The sequence below is a fragment of the Rhinichthys klamathensis genome, unplaced genomic scaffold (genome assembly GCF_029890125.1).
Source record: "Rhinichthys klamathensis goyatoka isolate OS25496 unplaced genomic scaffold, OSU_Roscu_1.1 h1tg000337l_1, whole genome shotgun sequence".
In the NCBI taxonomy this organism is placed as follows: domain Eukaryota; kingdom Metazoa; phylum Chordata; class Actinopteri; order Cypriniformes; family Leuciscidae; genus Rhinichthys; species Rhinichthys klamathensis.
The window spans coordinates 164,439-181,416 of record NW_026606851.1 but is presented as its reverse complement, the minus strand read 5'-3'; the positions used below and the strand labels follow the sequence as shown (position 1 = coordinate 181,416).

The 16,978-nt window shown below is 38.9% G+C and overlaps 1 protein-coding gene across 1 annotated transcript; it reads left to right on the top strand.

Moving 5' to 3' along the window:
- Nucleotides 1–12,658: 12,658 nt before the first annotated feature.
- On the top strand, nt 12,659–15,367 carry LOC130106335 (uncharacterized). Its single transcript, XM_056272410.1, has 6 exons — nt 12,659–12,821; nt 13,375–13,686; nt 13,879–13,950; nt 14,295–14,648; nt 14,848–15,126; nt 15,216–15,367. Exons 1-6 carry the CDS (start codon nt 12,776–12,778, stop codon nt 15,365–15,367), a joined length of 1,215 nt encoding a protein of 404 aa, XP_056128385.1. The 5' UTR covers nt 12,659–12,775.
- The last annotated feature ends 1,611 nt before the right edge of the window (nt 15,368–16,978 follow it).

The following is a 16,978-nucleotide window of genomic DNA, read 5'->3' as shown; positions in this document are numbered from 1 at the left end:
AGGGAAACAGATCCAGAACAGACATAACTATAACAGTTGCACAGATATACTGTATTACACAGGCCTGGACACAGTATAGTTCCTTTTGTTTTGGCCAAGAGTCTCACTGCAGCTGGAAAAAAGCTCTTATAAAACCGTGTTCTTTTTGTGATAAGTTGCTTTTAAGTTGTTTTGATTGATACTGTGAAGCAGCTTTGATACAATCTGTATTATGAAAAGCGCTATATAAATACATTTGACTTGACTTGACTTGATAATGCTGTCCACTCGTCTGTACCTGAGATTATATGTACAATTTTTGTGTATGAGCAGGGAGTTGGATGTAATGTGTCCCTGATAATTCTCTCTGCTCTTTTCTGACAGCGCTGTGTGTAGATTGTGTCCATGGAGGGGAGTTCTGTTGTAATAATCCTCTCTGCAGTCTTTATGACTCTTTGCAGAGCCTTCCTCTCTGTCTGTGTGGTGTTTCCATACCATACAGTAATGCCTGTGGTGATGTTACGACCCTATGGTTTGTATCTTGCTATCTCTGTTGTTTTGTCAGTCTCTCAGTATGTCTGTTTAGGAACGTCGTCTGATTGGTTCCTGCAGGATGATTGGAACGCCCATCTGATTGGTTCCTGCTCGATGATTGCTGCTCGATCCTGATTGGTGCAGCTTGTTTTAAAAAGAGACATCACTTCCTTTACAGGAAGTCGGGAGATATTGTGTTTTGAGCAGAGAGAGAGTTTGTGATTTGAATGTTAAGAGTTTTGAGACTGAGTAGCTTTTTGTTTGTTTGATTTGAAAGAGAAAGTTTGTGATTTGAGACTGTTAAGAGTATTGAGACTGTGAGTACTGTTTGTTTATTTGGTTTGAAAGCTGTTTGTATCTGAATATCCTCATTGGTATATTTGACCCTTTGCCTGTTTACCGACACTGATTTGGACTGCCCTTTTCAGTTTGTTTGCCTGGCTGTATATACTGTAAATACTGATTGATTTTTGGGAAAGTAGGGAGCTCGACGCCATTTTCTTTATTGTAAACTGTTTAATCTCTGTTTTTGGTTAGGGAGATAGGTTTATTGATTGTATCTTCATTTTCTTTTCTTTTGGGTTAGGGTTTAGGAAAGAGGTTTAAATTTAAGGTTGTTTTGTTTGTTATTTTGGCTTTGTCAGCTCCTGAATCGTAAGTCCCAAATTAAGAAAAATAAATAGCTTTTGTTCCAATTCCTCGCTTTTCGTTGACTCTTTCATGTTGCCCCTTTTCCCCTAGACGGGGTGTAACAGGTGAGGATGCTCTCTATCAGTCCTTTGTAGACCTGGGTGAGAGGGCGACAGTGCAGACCAGCTTTTCTAAGCAGCCTGATGAAATACAATCTCTGCTGGGCTTTTTTCACTGTGGCAGCAGTGTTCACAGTCCAAGTTCAGATCTGATGTTACTTGTAGACCCAGGAATCTGTAACTGTCAGCCCTCTCCACCTCAGTCCCCTCGAGGATAAGGGGCTGCAGGGGAGGTGGGTTTTTCCTGAAGTCCATAATTACTTCTCTTGTCTTGTCTGCGTTAAGGCATAGGTTATTCACCTCACCATAGGCACAAATGTCATTTACCAACTCCTGTAGCCCGACTCGCGCCACTCTATCGGTAGATTAGCCAGGGCAGCATACCTCCAAATACTCCATGGTGTTGATGGATGCTGATGAGACGGGCGCGTTCACAGATAACCTGGTGCACACGGCACGCACTGACGAGCACGAACTCGGTGGGAGGGTATCCGTGAGCCGTTGAGGCTGGGGGAGGGGCATGAGAGTTGTAAACATTAAATTTTGCCTAAGTCCACTCAATCTGCCAGACTTGCCGACTGCAGCTTTAATAATGAGGATATTATCCTGGGTGGAGACACAATCGTGTGTGTACAGGGTGAATAGTTTAGGACTAAGGCAACAGCCTTGTGGTGATCCTGTGCTGACGATGAGCTCTGTGGACACCCTCTTTCCCATCCTCACCACCTGTGGTCTTTCAATCAGGAAATCCAGGATCCAGTTACAGGTGGGAGTCGAGACGCTGAGGTCTGTCAGTTTCTCAGTCAGCCTACCCGGGCGGATGGTATTAAAAGCCGAACTATAATCTAGAAACCGCATTCTGACATATGTTCCTCTGTTGTCCATGTGTTGCAAGATGTGGTGTAAAGCAGTGGCCACTGCATCATCCACTGAGCGGTTGGGACGGTAGGCGAACTGGAGGGGGTCGATCGTACCCGGGACCATGTGATTGATGTGAGCGAGAACAGTTTTTCTAAGCACTTCATGGCTACTGACGTGAGTGCCACTGGCCTAAAGTCATTCATGATAGATGGATTTGACTTTTTTGGAACTGGTACAATAATGGAGGATTTAAAAATATGGGGGACTACTGCTTGATTTAGAGACAGGTTGAAAATGTCTACGTACACGCCAGTGAGTTGTTCTGCACAGGCCTTCAAGACTCTGGGAGGGACGCCGTCTGGTCCAGCGGCCTTGTGGGGGTTCACCTGCCTCAGAGCTTTCCTGACCTGTGTGGGTGTCACCTGAAAAACAGTGTCCGTGGGTTTACAGTGGACTTTTGAAGGGGTGTCTGTGTTCATTCTATCAAACCTGGTGTAGAAGGTGTCAAGGCTGTCTGGGAGGGTGACATCCAGGGGGTCTGTGGCTAGGACTATTTTCTTATAGTTTGTGACAGCTTGGATTCCTTGCCACATACTGCGCGTGTTGTTACCAAAATAAAAACCTTCAATTTTTTGGGAATACGCCCTCTTTGCAGCTCTGATGGATTTCTGTAGCTCATACCGGGCTTTCTTGTACTCCCTTTGGTCTCCTGACTTAAAAGCTTCCTGCCTTTTCCTGATCTTCTGCTTTATATTTCCATTAAACCAAGGTTTCTGGTTTGGAAACACACACACACAGTTCTAGAAGGTGCGCATGTAGATGTACACCAACTGATGTATTCACTCACAGTCTCTGTGTATTCATGGATATCATCTGTAGCCTCCTTAAAGATATTCCAGTCTGTGGCCTCTAAACAACCCTGTGCGCTGTCAGTCCAGGTGTTAACAGTTTTTATTGTGACTGGCTGTGCCTTAAACCTCTTAATGTATATGGGCTTAAAGGGATACTCCACTTTTTTTGGAAATAGGCTTATTTTACAACTCCCCCAGAGTTAAACTGTTGAGTTTTACCGTTTTTGAATCCATTCAGCCGATCTCCGGTTCTGGCGGTACCACTTTTAGCATAGCTTAGCATACATCATTGAAGTGGACAAGACCATTAGCATTTCTCAACAAAAAAAAATGACCAAAGAGTTTAGATATTTTTCCTATTTAAAACTTGACTCTTCTGTAGTTACATCGTGCACTAAGACCGACGGAAAATGTAAAGTTGTGATTTTCTAGGCTGATATGGCTAAGAACTATACTCTCATTCCTGCGTAATAATCAAGAAACTTTACTGCTGTACCATGAGAGCAGCAGGCGTAATGATATGACGCAGCGCCTGAAAATAGTCCCCAGCTCGGAAACTTCCAACGTGACCGGGACTAAGTGCCTGCGCCTGCTGAACTCTTGGTACGGCAGTTAAGTTTCTTGATTACTACGCAGGAATGAGAGTAGAGTTCCTAGCCATATCAGCCTAGAAAATCGCAACTTTACATTTTCCGTTGGTCTTAGTGCACGATGTAACTACAGAAGAGTCAAGTTTTAAATAGGAAAAATATCAACTCTTTGGTCATTTTTTTTTGTTGAGAAATGCTAATGGTCTTGTCCACTTCCATGATGTATGCCAAGCTATGCTAAAAGTGGTACCGCCAGAACCGGAGATCGGCTGAATGGATTCAAAAACGGTAAAACTCAACAGTTTAACTCTGGGGGAGTTGTAAAATGAGCCTATTTCCAAAAAAAGTGGAGTATCCCTTTAAGCCGGATTGCCAGATGGTCAGACTTGCCAAAATGGGGTCTTGGTTCAGCTATAAGGGCATTTCTAATGTTGCTATAGAAGTGATCCAGTATCTTATTTTCTCTAGCTGGAAAAGTCACAAACTGATACAGTTTTGGCAAGTTTTTCTTAAGGTTGCAGTGATTAAAATCTCCCAGAATAATGAAAGCAGCCTCAGGATAATTGTTTTCATGCTCATTGATCATGTCATGTAGCTCACTAAGTGCAACCTCTTCTTTGGCGGAGGGGGGAATGTACACAACACTCACAATAATGCATTGCAGTTCTCTGGGTAAATAAAACAGCCGTAGCTTCAAAGTTAGAAACTCCACATTCTCAGAGCAAGATTTAGAAATAAGCTTACAGTCGGTACACCATGTCTGTTTAACGAGGATGGCCGTTCCTCCGCCACGAGTCTTGCCGCTATCCACTGGACTCCGGTCCTCCCTGAAGGCCGTGTAGCCATCTGGTGTTATCGCCTCGTCAGGTGTCCTTTCCCCCAGCCATGTTTCACAGAAGCACAGCATGGAGCAGTCCTGTAAGTCCCTTTGCATGGAGATCCGAGCCCGGAGCTCATCCATCTTGTTTAACAGAGACTGGACGTTAGCCAACAATATGACCTGGAGGGCTAGCTTTCCACTGCTAACCAAGCGCCGGAGTCGTCGTTCGGCCCCTCCCCGTCTGCCGCGTCTCCGCCTGGGCCTGTTGTTGTCCGGGTGTCGGCCTAACGTCTTATCGGCGTCTCTCGCTAGCTCAGGATAGAGGCTAAGCGTGCTCGTGTCTAGGAGTCCGAAAAGACTGCACTCTCTTAGGCATAATAGAGCCGCCCGGTCGTAAATACCATTTACTGACCCTTCTGTTACCGTAGTGTAACGCAAAATAACAAGAAATAGACAAACAAATAATTTGACTCCAAGTATTCCGCGACGTCGCCCTCTCAGGAGCGCCACCTTGGATAGATAGATAGATAGATAGATTAGATAGATAACATAGATAGATAACATGCTGATATCAAGAGAAACTATGGGGCTGCACGATTTTGGGAATACATTTTAGATTTTTCTGGTTAAAATTACTATTAAATATATATAAAAACACCAAGTTTGTTGTGCATTGTTATAGCCTATGTATAGGGCTGCATAAAATAATAACACATTGACTGAATATAAGACACATAAACGGTCAACAATTATACAATACAATGATAAAAAAAGAAATAAATATTTATTTTTTATTTTTATTTTTTAGAAATGCATTCATACATTGGGAGCTATAAGCTCAAAATATTCCCAGTTAGGGGAAGTCTTCCTTTTTTTGGCTGTTGCCATTGCTGTAAATACAAAGCCTTCACCAAACACCCAAATACCAACACCAAATTACCTAAAAAAAAACCCACCAAAAGTGCAACGATCTTACAAAAACAAAAAGACACAACAACAACAACAAAATAATAATAATAAGAAGAAGTTTTGGTTATTTAAATGTAATGTATTGATTAACTTTCAAAGTACAGCACTCTAGTCTCCTCACAAACCCATCAACCAGACTGAGCCAACAAGGACCTTCGAGCCTTCTGACACCCAAAGCGAAACGCGCACGTGATTGGACAGAAAGTGAGGCTTCATTTGTCATCGATCACGTGACCTCTGGGAAACCAATACACACCCCGATACGGGGCTTCAATAGAAATTGCTTCGCTTTCGCGATACGCACATCGAAGCTTCAGTGTCATACGTAACATCACTAGCACAAGGTACCGTTTTAATTTGATGTTGTATACTAAATTGAGAGACTAAAGTGTTTGTTTCGTTATCATTTGAAGCTGTTAATGGGTCGTTAGCATAACTTATGCATGTGTGTAAATCAGTGATATGTTATTAGAGTGTGTGTGATTGATTGTTACTGTCACATACAAAAACACACTGTAGTGTTGCTTCGTTTCTCGTTAACTTTTTGTAGCTATCACAATTTTTTTCTTATCACTTTCATAGCTGCCCGTGATAAAGCTCAGGGTTATGGAAGGGATGCGGTGACAAAACACCAACTTCAAACGATCAAACTAACTGTCATCATCAAAGCCAATACATCTCAAACTATCTGTCACACATCCTATACCCCCTTTTTCTTGATCAAACTAACTTCAAACGATCAAACTGTCACCATCCATCATTTTGACAGAAAGTTTAACAGGAAGGGGCGGAACTAGGTCAAAGGTAAAAGGAAGGGGTGGAACTAGGTCAAAGGTAACAGGAAGGGGCGGAACCGGAAGGGGCGGGGCAGGAAGGGGAGGAACCGGAAGGGTCGGGACAAAATCAAAGGATAGCCACGCCCACCTGTCAATCAGTCATTTTGACAGGTAGTGTAGGCTTATAACTACTTCCGGCAAATCCTGTTTTCTGTATCTGTCAGATTACTGCTCTCTATCGAACCTGCTATTCCTGTTCCTCTCTATTGTAAGCAGATTACTGAAACTTTGGTAGCTTCACTGTTTGAATAGTTATGCTGATTGGATTGGAATTGGTAGCACTCTCAGTATGGGGCAGGTTCCTAAACCTGTCTACCTCATTTACATGCTTTGTTCCGCACAAAGTTAAGCCCTGCCCCTAAATGTATAATTGCAAGGGAACGTTTCCCTTAGTTTAGACTTGAGACGAGCTTGGAAGACTACAGCAATGCACAGCTCGTGTTCTCAATAAAGAAACCATCTTTAGATACAAACCTGGGTCTCCTGGTCTTCACTTCTGAGTTTTCAAACACTTTAGAAGAAAAAGGTTTACAACAAGATGCACACCCAGTCTCTCTTTTCTCGCTACACTAGTGAATCAGTTACAAGATATACCCCCTATTTTGCATAATAGGTGCCCTTTAATTCACTAGGGGTGGAGAAAAAAAAAATCGATCCATCGATGCATCGCGATTCTCTCTCCAACGATTCTGGATCGATTCTGAGAATTCCAGAATCGATTCTGAGCTTAGTTTTTAACCAGACGTGCGATGACTTTGAGTTTGCTTTAGAAACACCCGTATTCTGCTTGCTTCCAATTCCTCACACACATACACCACTCAAACCTTCCGTAAAATAATCTTTCATAAAGTTCGGAAAGGTTGAAGCGAATTACAAGGACATTCACAGACTTCATTGCACAGGATACGCTGTGAGAGACGCGCGCTTTCTTTGATGTTACACTTGATTGAAGTGTGCTGTCTCGCCCGTCGGTATTTTCCTTACAAATGCTCTACAAAGTCATCATTTATGTGGTTTGGAATGCAGTGGACTTATATACCCAGCAAGCAATTTTGCATCTAATAGACGTCTAATAGCCGTCAAAACACAGCCCAGACGTCTAGGCTAAAACGAGGCTAATTTGGGGCTGTCAGTGAAAATCTAATAGACGTCTAACCATAGCCTAAGAATAGACAGCTATTGAATGACTACATATATACGTCTAATAGACGTCTAACCATAGCCCAAGAATAGACTAGTCATCAATTAGACAGCTATTAAACGACTACATATATACGTATAATAGACAGGCAATATGGGTCTAGGCTAAAACAAGGCTAATTTTGGGCAGTCAGTGAAAATCTAATAGACGTCTAACCATAGCCCAAGATTAGACTAGTCATCAATTACACTACATATACATGTAATAGACAACAAAATGAGGCATAAGGATTCTTTTCACTCAAATACAACAGGTTCTCATAAATGAAAATCCATCCAAACTAATTAAATATAAAGGATTTATTTAGAACAATTATATTAACAACTTAGACAACATTCAAACATAAAAATGAACAAATAAAAAAATAAGAAAATATGTAAAACAACTTAAGATACTAAAATTAAGAATTAATTGTTAGCTTTATATCCATAACCACCACCCCCTGCTCTCCCTGGTGCTTGTTTAAAATGACCAGAAATTGCATTTTTTATTTCCCATTCAGTCGCCGAAGGAAAGTTGGTCATCACTGCGTCTGCCAAATGAGAAAAAGAAAAAAATTATTGCTCAAGAAAAGCATTGTTGACGATCATTTTTAACTAATTACAGTCATTCACTTTTGCTAGGATGCACACTAGAGCTGGGCAGTATAGAGTTAATGGAATATAGATTGAGACTATATAATTTATATCAATATAGACAATTTATATCAATATTTTTAATAAATTAATATCAATAATTAAATTAAGGCCAAAGTAAATTTCTAATCTTCTGATGCATTATGGACCATCCAGAGCTGACCTCTCAGGTCACCTGGGACAGTAGCCAGCAACTTTTATATCCCCAAAGTCAAAACAAAACATGGAGAAGCAGCATTCAGTTTTTATGCACCATATATCTGAAACAAATTCACTGAAAACTGAATGTATGCTGCATATTTTAATTCTTTTAAATCAAGTTTAAAGACTTTACTGTTTGCCACTACCTTTTATTAATTGGAAAGGAAAAAATATTTTTTTATAATTTCTTTTCATGTTGCTGTTAAGTTTTATGTAAAGTATACTTTGAAAATTTGCATTAAATCAAAACTTATTATTTCTTACTCTAATCTAAAAACAAAAATATATTGGTATCTTTAATAATAATACAAATAAAATAGTAATGATAAGTTTCATGCTTACCACCTTGAATTTAGATTCATTTTAGATTAAGGGCACACAGTTGCAATAACACGTGCAGGTAACGTTAACTTGTTGCAGAAAAATAGTAGCCCACTCTGCAATGGTAATGTTAAAATGTCACGGTTTCTACACATTATAACAACTAACTTATTTAAACAATGAACATAACAAAAATAACACGCATACTTACAAGATCGAAGTACACATTTGAAGGTTTTCAGAGTGTCGCTCACCCGTTGCTCTCCGACAGCTGCCTCGTGTAAAATAACATTGAAAATGGCAGAAATGTTTATCGCGAGATCTGGTTAAAGTGATCTAGTCGCGCAATAGGCCTATTTCACAAAATGGCCCCCGAGACCGGAAGTAGGGTAAACTCGTTTCCGGTGAAAGCCCAAGCAGTTACAGTCGAAGGACAAATGCGGAAACTGTAAGCGGTTTAGTCCTGTTGCTTACCTTTTTATGGTGTTTATGTCAACCCAAAGAAGAAACAACCCTATTTATCACTTCACAGCTTTCCGTGTTTTACGGGTTTTCATGGAACAACTGGGGAGAGGTTAAATCACGCCAGACACAGACGGCAAAAAGACTTCTGGTCGCGCTGCCGCCCGCTACGATCGCCATTCATTTTCAAAATGGACTTTGAACAGCTTGTTTTCTCTCTCAGTCATTCATATAACGTTATCTGACAAAAGTAAGAATATCAGATGTTGTCCGTTTTGTTGATAGTTTTCAGGGAGTTGTGAAAAGATCGAAATTGGACAAATTCTTGACGTTTGCTTAGTGCTCACATAAAAAAAAGTTCCATTCATTTAAATGGCATGACACTTGATGACTAAGCTCACATTTAACGTTAATATATCGAAAAACAATAAATAAATAAATTGAAATGATGTCTGATTGTAGGCTATGAGTGAAATCTAGTGGCTTTTGTTAAAAAAAAAATCATGTTATTAAGTGTTAGTCCAGGAGATTGCAGTAATCTTCCACTAGAATAGATTATGGCTCCTTTTTCATGTTACCATGAATGAAACTAAGAATTGTACATCTTTACAGTGAATTTGATCTCACGTTGCTATGTCTAATAATGAAATTACAAAAATAGTTAGACTAAAAACATGAATGAAGTGATTGATATTACATTTTTTTTTTAAAAAAATCATGTTACAAAATAATATTTAACTGTCTGGGGTCCCCTTATGAAAAGAAAATATTCCCTATATATGAATTATCAATATATGAAATGGTTTAACAGTACGGTATATTTGAAAACATACAGAATAATATGTGGTGTTAATATATTACAATATATTGAATGAAACATGTCAAGTCACTTTTTACAAAGAAACAAGTCATTTTCATATATTTAAAAATGTGAGTATATATTTACTAATATATAATGTAATTTTATTTTCAATACACTAAATAATATATACAGGGATTAAAGTTATCCGTCGCTACGACGGACTTCCGTTAATATCAGGTTCCCCCTGTTTCTTAAATTACCCTTTTCATTATTTTAAGGCCGTAAGTATGCTTATCTCTCAAATAGTGTAATAAATGTCTTGATTTTAGTTCGAATGGGTCGGAAGGACGAGGTGATCACCCGCTTAGGGAGATGTGATCAAAGCCTGGACTGGAGCAAAAGCCCGTTCCTCTCTGCACAGAAGCGTTCTATTATCACTCCGCTCCTGATCCACTCCGGGTTTTCCAGTCCCACTCACGGGAAAAACTGCTCCGTGTTCAAACAACTTTAAAAATTATTCCAATATGTTTATTTTTTTATATCACAAACGTCTGAATTTATAAGACTATATGTAACGGTTTGGAAAGTATTTTATACGTTTAATAAATGTCCCAGCTGCCCTTGCTTGCACAAGTAAACAGCAGGCCTGGCAAAGCGCACCCAGGTAAAAGGGAAAGAAAGTTACAGAAAACAACTTCTACAAACAATTTTAATTTGCCAACAGTTAATAATAATAAATAAAAGTGCATGACGTGCAAATCGGATAACAATCAAGTGCAATTTAAACATGTTTTGTGGAGGGCATCAGTCCCGAACCGGCATCAACACTCCATTTCAACATCTGCTTCCTTCTTCACACGCGTCTGGCGTGATTTAACTTCTCCCCGATTGTTCCATGAAAACCCGCAAAACACGAAAAGCTGTGAAGTGATCAATAGGGTTGTTTCTTCTTTGGGTTGAAACATAAAAAGGTAAGCAACCGCTTTTAATCTCCGCATTTGTCCTCCGACTGTAACTGCTAGCGCTTTCACCCTGTCTATGGCTTTCACCGGAAAATAGTTTACCCTACTTCCGGTCTCGGCGGCCATTTTTGTGAAATAGGCCTATGCCGCCAGTAGTCCCAGTAGTCATGTCTCAGTAGTGTTTCGATTGTGCCATCTAGCGGTTGAGAAATGCAATTGCATTTGATTTAATTTGAAATGATAGACAGTCATTTCGTAGATTGTGTATGAATGTTATGTTTATGTGTGACAGGCAGCAAACATTAAGCTGTGTGAGCAAAAACATTTTTAAGACTAATATTCTTATACTATTTCGCTGGTATGAATCATGGCTATATAGCCAAGCCGTACGTAGACCAGATTGCTTTGATTTCGCCAGGTGGGCTAAAAGACCGCATATAGCCCGTCCAATTCAGAGCTGAATCGTGACTGCAGATCGACCATGTCGTGAAATGACACATTGAACCTTGCAGATATCATTACAAATGCGAACATGATGGAATATCAACAATTTAATGCACTGCCTGGCAAAAAACTACAATTACTCAGTTTTGACTAAAAGTGGGCTACAATAGCCGGGTCTGAATACGAGCTAAATCGTGGCTACGCACAGCCTACATATATAACATGTAAAATAAAGCAAAACAAACACCTTGTAATCACAGTTGACTTTGCTTACATGATGGAATGTCATACATCTCACAAGTTATTTTGAAAAAAAAAAAAAATTATCCAGATTAAATGTTATTTGGGCTAAAAGTGGGTTACACATAGCCGGACTATATCGGGTCCATATTTAACCGAGACGTTGAAATGACGGCTATTGCTTGCTGGGTATTTAAAATATGAACCAGAAGGCTGCTTTCAATTTCAAATGCTGACGCGCGCTTTGTTTGAGAGACTGCTCGCGCATGCGGCTGTGCGACTCCGTGTAGTGGTTTAATGTAGGCTACTTGTGCAAAATTAACGTAAACACAGCCAGTTATGTCTAAGGGATTAAACGGACAGGACACACCGCATTACTTCTTTTATTTCAAAAGAGATGCGTGCGTGAATGCAGCTTAATAGATCTCCCGCAGTCTATGATGTCATAGTAAAAAACAACAGTAAAGATGAAGAAAAATCACTCACAGTTCTTGAATGGAAAACGTTCAATAGGCTACTGAAAGCACTTTTTCTTTGTTGTTTGTTATATTTTTCTATGCTTCTCATTGGTTATATTAGATAAAAATTCTTAACATACAACTGTTTTAATAATAAAAAAAAAATTTGTAATTATTTTTTAAAAAGTACTTAATTACTTAGCCTATGTAAACTAATGAATTAATAAGGGGGGAAAGGTAGATAAAGAATCGTTCTGGAATCGGATCGTGACTCCCAGAATCGGAATCAGATCGGATCGTGAGGTGACCAAAGATTCCCACCCCTATAATTCACTCTCTGTGCTGATGCTTCCATACAGTAACATTACATACAAGTCATCCACTCGGTTCTTGAATCAATAATGCTTGCGTGTGCAATGACTTTAGTTGATGCTTTCTTGTCAAAGTAAGCAAGGGTTCCAGCTTAAGTTAACTTCTGTTTTAAGGCTCTTAAACTTCTGTTTCTCTGGCCTCGACCACAGCTTGATCAAACTGTTGCTTTTAGACACTTTTAACAGGTTATGGGTCAGTTCATTTCTGTGGAAAATGATGTCATTGATCTAGAGGAAGTTGAGGTGTACTTGAGGTGAAGTTGAACTCAAAGTGACAAAGTTCAGACTCAGAGCGTGAATTGATGAGCTAACAAAGAGCTAGATGTTCACATGCATTAACACGTATAGATGTGCAGTTATTTTAAATGTTGGTGGAGTTTCACTTCATTTTTCTACAGAGCAGCTTCACATCAGCTCATCTGTCATTTTATTCCTGAAGCAGTTTTGAAGAGTTTGTCTTTTCATATTTGTGGACTAAAAGTGTTGAAGATGTTTCGCACAGTTTTCTTCTGTCTGTGTTTCTGGCATCTGGATGGTGAGTTTTAAATCGGCTTTTATGGCTTCAGTTGTTTCTTTTTTACCATTAAGATGTTTTAAGTTCTTGACCTTGTAATGAAATACTATCGTGGGCTTTCTGATGAACTTGTAAAGTAGATTACATCAAAATTGAAAAACAATTTCACTCTCAGTCAATAATGCACGAATAACCACAAGATGTAGATTATGATTAAAACAGTGCATCATACAAACGAATGATTTAACCCCTATCTACAATATGAATGTTCACTCAGAGCAGTCGGTGAATTACATGATACAAGTTCCAGCGTTGTTTGGCCTTTGCTAATAAATTTGTCCCAAGCGCTCCAAAACCGGCAACCAGCATAATTACATAATGAGTGAATAATCCATGGAAAGTTTGTATATAATCCACAGTTTAAAACAGTTCCAGGCAAGGAAGATCCAAACAAAAATAATAATTCAATGGCATTTCCCACACACATTTTAAAGTTTAAAAGAATTTCAGTGAAGCTTCAAACCAACATCAAGTGATTTTAAAGCTTTAATCTGTGAAAAACTCTGTTCTTCAGGTGTGTTTGGTGATGATGAAGTGAAGCTTATGATGAAGGGAGATTCATTCCCTCTAAACTCTGATCTCACTGAAATAAAGGATGATGATGTGATTCAGTGGAAATATGAAAACACTTTAATCGCTGAAATCAATAAACGGGCCGACAGAATCGCTGTATATGATGATGTTCTTGATGGGAGATTCAGAGACAGACTGAAGCTGAACAATCAAACTGGATCTCTGACCATCATAAACATCACTGAAGAGATTGGAGATTATTTTCTACAGATCAACGGTGTGAGAAAGAGAAAGATCAATATTGGTTCCTATGGTGAGGCTAAACACGTTTTTTTTCTGTATTTGATTCATTTTTTTTAGTAATTCATACACCATTTTGTTTATTTTTGTTGTTTTATGATATTGTTTATTTCAAACTGACATTTTTAACTATTTAGTAAATCATTATTAAGTCATTACACAGTAACCCTGTTTGTGTTTGTTCTGTGTGTGTTTTTGGTATCAGCATCAGTGACATCCGTGTCAGTGAAGGCGGGAGAATCACTCACTCTAAACTCTGATCTCACTGAAATAAAAGGTGATAGACCGATTGAGTGGAGGTTTGGAGATGAAAACACTTTAATCGCTGAAATCAATAAACAGTCCGACAGATTCGCTGTATATGATGATGTTCTTGATGGGAGATTCAGAGACAGACTGAAGCTGAACAATCAAACTGGATCTCTGACCATCACAAACATCACAACTGAACATGCTGGACTCCTGCAGGGTTCGATCAGTGATGTCCTTCTCGCTGTCTTTGGTAGGTTAAATATTTGTTTTACCATCTTATGTTTTATTCAAACTAAACAATATTAATTCAAACACCATTTTGTTAATTTTCTGTTTTTGTTTTATGATATTGTTCATTTGAAATATAAATATCAATATATCTGCTACAAACTCTGTTTCTGTTTGTTGATACAGTTGAAATATCAGTGAATGAGGGAGAATCACTCACTGTAAACTCTGATCTCACTGAAATAAAGGATTATGATTGGATTCGGTGGATGTTTGGAGATGAAAATATTCTAATATCTGAAATTAATTTAAAGGCCGACAGAATCACTGTATATGATGATTATCTAGGGAGATTCAGAGACAGACTGAAGCTGAACAATCAAACTGGATCTCTGACCATCACAAACATCACAACTGAACATGCTGGAGATTATAAACTACGGATGATGTTTTCATACGGTTTCTCATTAAAAGCATTCAGAGTTTCTGTCTCTGGTGAGTAGAGATTATTTACGGATAATTTAATAGATAATCCTGTCCTTCAGATATTCTTGTTTTTACTAACTATTTTCGTATTTATTAATTGTTGGATCATTTTATAGTTTGAGATTAAAGATCATATAAACTGACTCAACCAAAAATAATATTGTTGATTAGATTTGTTCTTGTTTATCTTTTCTGTCATGTTTTCCAGCTCGTCTGCCTGTTCCTGTCATCAGCAGAGACTGTTCTTCATCTTCATCTTCATGTTCATTGGTGTGTTCAGCTGTGAATGTGGGTCATGTGACTCTCTCCTGGTACAAAGGAACCAGTTTATTGTCCAGCGGCAGTGTGTTTTATCGCCACATGAGTCTCTCTCTGCCTCTGGATGTGGAATATCAGGATAAAAACACCTACATCTGTGTGCTGAACAATCCCATCAGCAACCAGACTCAACATCTCAACATCTCTCAACTCTGTCACACATGTTCAGGTACGGCTGATATTAGTTGATGTCAGCGCTGATATTAGCGTTTATGAACTGAACTGATCTGATCTCAGTTTGATGCTTTTATTCCTCAGACTCTGTCCACTGCTGTGGTCCTACTGAAGCTGTGATCCGATTGGTCCTCTCTGCTCTGGTGGGCGTGGCTACTGTCATTCTTCTGGTTTATGACATCAGATCCAGAAGAGCTGAACAAGATCAAGCACATATTCACACATCAGAAACCTAATGGCGTTATATGCTGGCATTTACTGTGTGTTTATTTTCAGGCTTATTTCCACACTAGAACATAATTTGAGAACAAACAGCAACATATTTTCTCATTAACTCATTAGTGCTCAAAGGGTTAAATGTGAGTGTTTGTCATTGTAAATACTGATTTTTTTTTATATATTTTTTTTTACAATCTATTCATTCATATTTGATTGGGGACTTTCAACAAAGTCTTCCAATCACACTTAAAGTCTCACGTCTTGTGTTGTTATTATTCTTCAGATCAGACGTCTCTAATACTGAAGCTCTTTTACGACTAAACACACACACTTCTCCCAAAGACACAGATTTCACTTTACTACTGCTGTTCATCTGTCATTTGGATTTGCTTGCCTTTATCAATGAAGTTTTTTTTAGTCTGAGATTCAAGAGTTTTCTTTTTTTATAATTATTATTATAATAATAAAAACTCTTCCTTTTATACCCACTAGTTTCAACTTGATAAGCACTCCTTTCTTCCACAGCATGTCGTAGGTCTTTTCTATATAAGAAAATATAACCTGTAATGTTTCTTTATTTGTCTGCGCCCTCCTTATGTCACTCCAAACACACCATAGGATCCATTGTTCCCTTTCCTCTTCTAAACCCACTCTGATCATTTTTTATCAAACCTCTGATTTCCAGATAATATACCATCCTATCATTGACCATTCTTTCCATTGTTTTCCCCATCTGAGAGGTCAGGGCAATTGACCATTCGCAGGGAGTTTGATTGACAGGCGATCCGACCAATCATAATCCATTGCCATCCGACGAATCCGCAATTTTTGTCCGACAAAGCATTCAGGAGAGTCAGTAGATTAACGTTGGAGGATTTGAACTTGAAAAACGGAGTGTACTGTAGTTAAAGTAACACCAGGGAACTTTTGCTCTCGGGGTGGGGTCCCCCTACAGTTGGGAAACAGTATTGTCCTCTACTACTGTCGTAAACTCTGTCATCCTACATGCACGTGCAATTGTTGACAACCATGATAGCCCTGAACACTGTAGGAGGAGGTCACATGCAGGTGTTCTGCTTGCGTCGCGTGTGAAATGTCTTCATCCCAGGTACAGTGGCATATATTTCAGCATGTCATATGAATATAATTTCATGGGTTTTATTTTTTTTCTAACGACAAATGATCGCGATGCTCACGTTTACAAGCCAGCGTCATTATAGTAGCCTAGTCTATTGGTTACCGTTTTACCGAACGAGGATCAGCATTTTCTCGCTGGCGTGAGTTGGAGGAGGAGGAGGGGTGCCCGACCGATGCGGACTTGGCAAAAAAAAATAAAAATAAAATGAAAGCCTGTGTCTAAACGGCGTGCACAAGTTTGGTAGGGGCTACATTCTTGCAAGTAAATATATAAGATGTACAAAATCATATTTTAGGATACCTAACATGTCTGTGATATTTGTTTATTTGTCTTGCCTCAAGCTATAATGCAAATCGATTTGTAAAATTTGCAGATTCATTTATGGTAGCTTGATATTATAATTTTGACGATATATGGTTATTATCAACCACTCAAACATTGCATTGAAGTATCACATAGATTCAGTAAAACGGTAACCAATAGACTAGGC

What these genes read in the sequence shown, in the direction of transcription:
- LOC130106335 (XM_056272410.1), top strand. Translation starts at nt 12,776, where the DNA reads ATGTTTCGCACAGTTTTCTTCTGTCTGTGTTTCTGGCATCTGGATG. An exon ending in TGATCTCACTGAAATAAAAG is followed by an intron (nt 13,951 to 14,294) that starts GTGATAGACCGA and finishes TTGAAATATAAA; the next exon opens with TATCAATATATCTGCTACAA. An exon ending in ACTCTGTCACACATGTTCAG is followed by an intron (nt 15,127 to 15,215) that starts GTACGGCTGATA and finishes TTTATTCCTCAG; the next exon opens with ACTCTGTCCACTGCTGTGGT.